The sequence below is a fragment of the Anguilla rostrata genome, chromosome 1 (genome assembly GCF_018555375.3).
Source record: "Anguilla rostrata isolate EN2019 chromosome 1, ASM1855537v3, whole genome shotgun sequence".
NCBI classification, from domain to species: domain Eukaryota; kingdom Metazoa; phylum Chordata; class Actinopteri; order Anguilliformes; family Anguillidae; genus Anguilla; species Anguilla rostrata.
In genome coordinates, this window is record NC_057933.1 from 76,791,595 (window position 1) to 76,799,094 (window position 7,500).

General features: G+C 47.6%; 1 protein-coding gene across 3 annotated transcripts in view; it reads left to right on the top strand.

Moving 5' to 3' along the window:
- Nucleotides 1–7,500, top strand: part of rcan3 (regulator of calcineurin 3) — a 50,264-nt gene that overhangs the window by 14,096 nt on the left and 28,668 nt on the right. The window contains exon 1 of one of the 3 annotated variants that reach the window (XM_064302173.1): nt 5,797–6,348. The exons of the other annotated variants lie outside the window; for them this stretch is intronic. Coding sequence (XP_064158243.1) covers nt 6,262–6,348 — 87 coding nt within the window. The 5' untranslated portion in view covers nt 5,797–6,261. Of the gene's footprint in view, nt 1–5,796; nt 6,349–7,500 lie in introns of those variants that run through there. 3 annotated transcript variants of the gene reach the window in all.

Sequence of the window (7,500 nt, forward strand, 5' to 3'; positions counted from 1 at the left end):
ATCGATACATTTGCCCAAAATGTCAGAATTGAGCTAATTGAGCTAATTAGCTGATTAAGCACTGGGGTTGAGTTAAATCGGGAAACAGACTCGGTCCTCCTCACCCACCCCTGAGTGAGCTGCTCCCAGTTCTCTTTATGCCTCCTCTGTCTGCAAAGCGTGTTTTATTGTGTCATTAATGCTCCTTTATTCGTTGCATAATGGAATGTATTAAATTATGCTGTAGGACTGTGCAATGTAATAACTAATGGCTTATTTCTGTGTGATATATATTTTGTTGCCCCCCCTCCCTCTCTCGGTGATCCATAAACAGCACACTGCTGAAAAATGTTCTCAGATTTTCAGAAACATAATTTGGCCTTTAAGTGCATCCATTCATGGAGGTGTGTCTCAGCTATCTGTAAGGACTCTATGTGCTGTATTGACAGTTTGTTTAAATTTCAGTCACCCTCCAGCGGACCCCTCTGTCCCCCCTCCCAATAACCCCAAACACGTGCTGCAGCTACCGAGTTGACCTGCCCCCCTGGAGAGTGACCTTTGACCTATGACCTCTGGGTTTGGTTACCTGGCCTCAGCCCGTTAGCCTTATTGACCTCATTAGCTTCGCTTCCGCTACTCTTACTACACCTCTTTTATTACTTACTCCACCGTTCCTCACAGGAACCCTTTTGGCTGTTTTCAGTCCTCGAATTCCTTCAGGTGCCCAGGAAAGGGACTGTGGAGCAGACTTCTGACTGCCGACTGCCAGGAGAGGGCGGGGTTTGATGTCAAGCCCCGCCCATCGGCATACGGCCCCGCCCCTCCAGCGTCCTGCAGGTCTGAGTCTCGGAAGCATTCGTGCAGCTTGCCTAGTACTCCGTGTGCATGGGGCATGATAGCCATTCGTTCGACCTTCGGGTGTTGGATTGAGCATTTCGAAGCAATGGTAGGGATGATTAGGGGGGTAATGCCTGGAACATCTGATTGAAGCTTTGCAGCTATAAATAACATTATAATAATTACTCTCACGAACCTCCATTGTTTTCGTTGTCATACCAGCTCTGTCAAATTCGATGCATTTGCATCGACACCTCACTCGGCAATACCAGGGCTGGCGTCATCGCCTCTGCTCTTCATGATTCTATTTCGGGAGCGTTCTGGAAGTTCTGGAGCTCCCCGCACCATTGTGATGTCAGCGCGGCGCAGTCGTTCGAACAAGCGCCGGCGCGGCGCTGAAGAGCCCGACACATCAAAGGAACGCGTTTCTGTTAGCGAGCACGTTGCGGCGCGCTCAGACGGGAGAGGGACGCGGCGATGTGGAAGCGCCTTTTGTCCCCGCTCGGTGGGGGAGAGAGAGGGGGGGGGGGGGGGGCCTTTGAGCTCTTCAGCAGCCGACCGCAGCTGCACAGTTAAAAATACCCCTGACACCGGGTGAGAAAGTGGAGCGCTTTCAACCTTCAGGCGAAACTCCCGGTCTGGCCAGGATCTTGGGCTTATTTCAGGACAGACCTTCCCAAATGGCTGCTCTCGCGAAGTTTTTTTAAAATTGTAACCCTTTCGAAGAGCAGGTTTTTTTTTTTTGAAATGTTTTTTTTTTTCCCCCAAAAAAAATTCTCTCAGTCAGTGTTCTACAACTCTGTTGCTTTCACTTACGGGGCAGCGATTGTTACATCATCATTAGAATGTTCAATGAAGAACGTTCTAATCGCGTATTTGTGACCTCACGCCTTAAAAGGGCCAAATTCCCTGTGACACGGGAGCCTCCTTTTAATTCACACGCGCCTTTTCTCCGAGTGGAAATGGCTCTGTGGGAAAGCAGCTCTTTATCGAGAGGCGTGTCATCCCTGCTGGCCTTTACACTCAGGCTTTCAGGCCTGCCTGACAAAAAGCTTTCTGATTTGGCCCTTTAGGATTTGTCCTTTTTTCTATCCCTCTTTTTTTTTCTTCCCTTTTTTTCTACTTCTTTTTCTTCTTTGAGTAGTATTGCCCTCATTTTGCTTGGGCCTGCCTGGCTTTCTCACCATCGCCTGGAGATGTGTGTAAAAAATATTTTCTTGGGCTGCCTGGTTAAGGCTCCACGCTGCGGTGTCGGTTCGAATCCGGGCTGTGCCAGTGCTGGCTGCGGATCCACAGGGCGACGCACGCACGCCCAGGGGTCTGGGAACGTTCAGCCGGTTCTGCATCCGCATTTCATCGCTCTCCAGTGACCCCTGCTGGTCAATCGGATGCCTGTGGACCGCTCATTAAATTCACGTATGAGCGTTGTCTGCGCTTGGCCCAATTGGCAGTGGGGTCTGCGTGTGAAAACTGGCTGTGGTCGCTGATAATTGGACATTCCACATTGGGGTGAGAATTGGATGTGTTCAGGCCCACGTTGGGCGCAAAATTTGAAAGAGTAAAAAAAAAAAAAAAATTCTTAATGAAAATGCTTTTCAATGCCCTGAGCCAAAGGCTGGACGGGTTTGGCTGGATGGGTTATACGGTGTAGTGTGTGTGTGTGGGTGTGTGGTGTGTGGTGTGTGTGTATGTGTATGTATATGTATATATATATATATATACATACACACACATTCTTTTATATCTAAAGAATGTAACCTGAACGAGAGCACATGCTAAATACCTAGAATATAGCACGTACAGGACGGAGTGTAGCACAGTGGGTAGGGAACTAGACTTGTAACCGAAAGGTCGCAGGTTCGATTCCCGAGTAGGACACTGCCGTTGTACCCTTGAGCAAGGTACTTAACCGAAATTGCTTCAGTATATATCCAGCTGTATAAATGGAAACTATGTGAAAGTCGCTCTGGATAAGAGCGTCTGCTAAATGCCTGTAAAGTAATGTAATGTACATTTCTATGTTAATATGTTTCTCCTTTCTCTTTGGTGCAGCTGCTCACTATCATTTTTGGCCGTCTATTACGACTTTGCTATGGTACCAAAATGTCCTCTGTCTGAAGTGTCTGCAATGATGAATTCCTACAGATAAAGGTTTTTCATTTTATACTGTATTGAAAATGTGTGCTAAATTGAATCAATGCTTTCATACAACACCGTGCCCGCTAATCTATTAAAATAATAGGAATAAACGTAAAGCGGTAAACCTTTGTCAATGTCTTGGATGCGCTTTTTGAATTCAATAAAGTCCTCAAAATTGAATTGCCGGAGCCACAGGCACAAGCAGTTCCCTGAATTGTAACACGTTTCTGAAACTCATATTGAGTATTCCAGGCGAGCGCTCGATAGCACAAAGTGCCCGGCAGGGCGACGATCGAAAGCTGTGCCGTCTTGCGGTTCTGTTCGCAAGGTATCGGGTCTGCTGCTGCGTCTTTTAATGGGTAGCGATTGTCTCCTAGCAACCACACGCGTCTCGAGTAATTGGGCCAGGCTGCTCGCGAGCCGCCTGAACTGCGGTGGGAATGGACGGTTGCTATTTCCTCGCGTGAGCGCTGCCACGGAGCGTTGCAATTGCTGTCAGTCGGCCGTTGCACCTGTGCTCTGTTCATGTTTAAAAACTTGAACGGTGCTTCGATCGATAGTCTCTGAGTTCTAGGGTTTATTTTCCGTCACCTACCCTTTATTTGAATTTAAGTTGAGTAAAGTCTGACATGTATCAGGTCCAGTGCCTACTTTGATCAGTGTCACTGGTGAGTGTAATATATAAACGTATTTTTTCCTCCTCAATCCCTCCCACAACCCAGCAGTGTGTTCCAACCAAGTGGACAAAACTGGGCTGAGTTTTGAAAGCCAACTTCCTGGTCTTGTTGTGAGACGTTGCTCACTAGTGCCAGTGCGGTTGGCTCCAGTATAGGTGTTTCAGCCACCTGTTTCTGGGTAAGTCAATGGTAAGAACATGGTCAGAATGCCAAGTCAATTATTTTTCCACACAAGTAAACATAATCGCAAGGGCTGTTCTTTTTTCATCTAATGTATCGCCTTGTGTTATTTGGACAACACTGTAATATTTTGTGGAGAATGAGGGACAGTTTGTGTCACCGTATCTCATGTGCTTAGTGGACAAACGGACTTCATGCCCGTATAAGGGTCCCCCTTTTCCCTAATGTGCAGTCTTTGTGGCACTAATCTGTACAACGTAGCAGTGCCCATTAACTGCACTCCCCTGGCTTCAAAACACTTTTCACCAAGCCCATGGAGAGTCAACGGATGACATCACAGTGACTTGGTCTATATTTTTTTCTCCAGTTTGACAACCCCTGCTCTGTGTGAGCCAGTGATACTGTACCACGTTGTCCGTCCGTCCCCTGGGTGTTGTGACCGTTGCTGGATTGCTCGTGACGTGATTGGGTGATTGATCTCCTCTCTGAGGGACGGAGAGCTTTAATTGGCTGAAGGCGAACAAGACATTTTTTTATTGCTAATAATTTTGTTTTTCGTCTGTCTGCTGTGTGTGGGGATTCCAGACAGAGCACTCAAAGGTTCATGTCCAAAAGGGGGTGCATCTGATGACGTTACCAAAGCAGGGGTGGGCAGTTCTACTCCCACAGGGCCAGTGTTCCACTCACACGGGGGGGGGGGTTTCATTGTCACCAATTACACTGAGCTAATTAGCTACGTACGCTAGAGCTGGTTTAACTGTGGCTTAGACCACAACAGGTTGTAGGCAATCAGAGCACTATGTAAAATTTAGTCGGGAAAATGGCGAGCATTGTTGGGCTGAATGGCCTGTTCTCGTTGTTATGTTATGTTATTTTATGTTTCATGTTGGAACACTGTCTTTAGCTGCCATTCATGAATTTATCAAGAAATGCAGCCAAAATAACAATTACAAAATGAACTGGGCAATGAAATGATTAAGAGTGGAGTTTGGCTTGAAATCCAGAAACAGATATGACCCTCTTAACCATAAACCTGGTCCGAAGGTACTAACTGCTCTACCCATTAACTTGTATGTATGTAGGCATGTACATTGCTATGAGTAAGAGAGTGTTAAATCCTTAAATGTAAATGTAAAGGTTAAATGCATGGTAGTGTAGTATATAATTATGAGTCTGCTAAATGCCCAAATGTTTTCTTTTCATGTTCTTTTAAATGTGAACTTTGCTTTGGGATGTAATCTCATCAGTTTTAATTGCCTGATGTTGACATTCAAAACTAGTATTCGGTAATGGTGCTACACTCTAATCGGATGGAGCTACAGTACTCAGATGGAGCTACACCTTTAAGTGAACTGTTCATTGTAAAGTATCTGTTGGGGGGGGGGGGGGTGTTGTTATCTCTAGAAAAGGGCAAGGGGGGGGGGCAGCTATAATTACCTGGCCCGTGACATACATACTCAAATCAGGCAGGTAAGGCAGGCTTTTAGGTGTATTCGCTACCAATGCTGTAGAACATGGAGTACACAATGCCCTTTCAGAATAGGAAGCGGGTGTGGTTTTTGACGGCGTATGTTTTGTCTTGCCCTAACATGGCTGGAAGTCAGCGGCAACCATTTGGCGCTGTAGTGTCATAGCTCTGTAGCTGTTCACGTGTTGTATGACCATAGGTTTTACAAGCCTTTACATGTGCTCCATCCCCTGTTATAGTGCTGTCAGCTCCAGCCCGCAGGGTGGTCCAGTGCTCCAGTCAATCCAAAAACAGTTGTGGGTTCAGGTTTTCTGTTTTAGCCCAGCACTATGACGCCTGATTCAAATAATGAACTAATCACCGGCTTCAATCAAGACCTGCATGAGTAGAATCAAGTCTCTTAGCACTGGGCTAAAACAAAATCCTGCACCCACACCGGCACATTGCGGATACGATTGGACACCCCTGCGCTAGAGGGAAGGGATGCTATCATTTTCACTTATTTAACGTTGCAGCGAGCAACTGTCGCAGTTCAGGGTAGACCTATTGTTAGGACAATGTGAAATAGAAACGCGGGCAGCGGTCCGCAGTGTTCCGCGCGGCATTCCGCAAGGTAGCAGGACCGGGAGATCAGCAGCATTGCAAATGAGAAAGCAGGGTGCTGATGACGTCAACGCTGCGCCTCAGCGCGCTCTGGTTGGTGCGTCTGCGGCGGCACACGGCCAGTCTGCGGAGTGAGAGAAACAGAGAGAGAGAGAGAGAGAGAGAGACTGGACTGAGGTGGCAGGCAGCCCTTGCCAGAGAGCATTTTTGACAGCGCGCGCGAAAGCTTGCGAACGCTTACTGTGTTTCAGCTCAATTAAATTTCTATTTGCGAGCACCTCGGACTGCATCGCCTCTGAAGTCAACGAGATCCGACGAAAGATAAATATTTTACATATATTCCTTTTTATTAATTTTTATCTCCTCCTTCGAAAGGGTATGCCATCGATAAATATGAAACTGGAGATGTTGACACTCATCGCCTGCGAGGTGGACACTGAGGTGTTTACGTCTGACAAAATGCAGGTACTGTTTCATAACATCGCATGCTTCGTTTTGATATTCTTGCTGGTTTTGCGTCAGTTGCCTGATGTCCGTTTTGCTACCTGACCCTCGATTTAGCTGCAGCCTACAGCTAAATGTTTAACGCACCTCGTGCACTCTTTAGCCGCCGAGTTTTCTCAATGAACCCGCATATTATCCTTAGCCTGCGTTCGGAATGTGCAATTTCATGCCAGTGCCGACGAAAAAGTCGACCGTTTTATAACTAATGAGAAGAAAAGACAAAACGAGCTTGGGAAGAAATAATACCGCGCGTGAATTATTAATAGATGAAACAACGCAACTGGTAAGCGATATCTGGCTCAGATGTGCACCATTCAGTTATCTGTGATGTAAGTTCCATGCGTAAATTGGGGTGGGGGGGGGGGGGGGGGGGGGGGGGAATTGTCAATGAGTCGAAGCAGAAAATTGGGGGACCAGTTTAGACGCATTGGCGGTCGGTACTTCAGCATTGCAGGTGCGCGAGACAGGAGCGCGTGCTGCCTACCGAACGGTAGCCGTAGCCCCCACTCTTAGCACAGCGAGGAACGGCGTCGGCTCTGTAATTGCGCATGTAGTTGTTTTAAATGTCACGCAGACGGCTTTGGCGGGAGAGGGATACAGTCGGTGCATACAAAATAAAAAACAAATTTCGCACCCGATGTCATCCCACCCTGCCCCCCCGTCCGTCCGTCCAACACTCCTGTCCCTCCCAGCACCGAGGCTGTTTTTTGTGAGTGCAGAACATAGTGGGAGGGTAACAACAGTGGTTAAAGCCTGTAAAATTAGGGCACTTCGTCATTCAGCAGCCGCGGTCTAGCGTGCCTCATAGAGCAAGACCCCTAATTTCACACGCACATACGCATACACACACTACACACGCGCACACACACACACACACACACAGCCAGGTCAGAATTAAGAGGGGATGTGGAGGAATTAAGAGGTGACCGTGTTGCCGCTCCAGTTAAGTCAGACGTGACAGAGTATGGAGAATATGCTGTAAATTGCTGCAGTCAGACCCCCCTCCCCTCCCCCCCCCCCCCCCCCCCCACCTTCGCTGCAAACCCACTGCATTTAGCACGCACTCCCTACGTCAGCATCAGGGAGCGTAGCTCTGACCCTCAAACCTTGGAC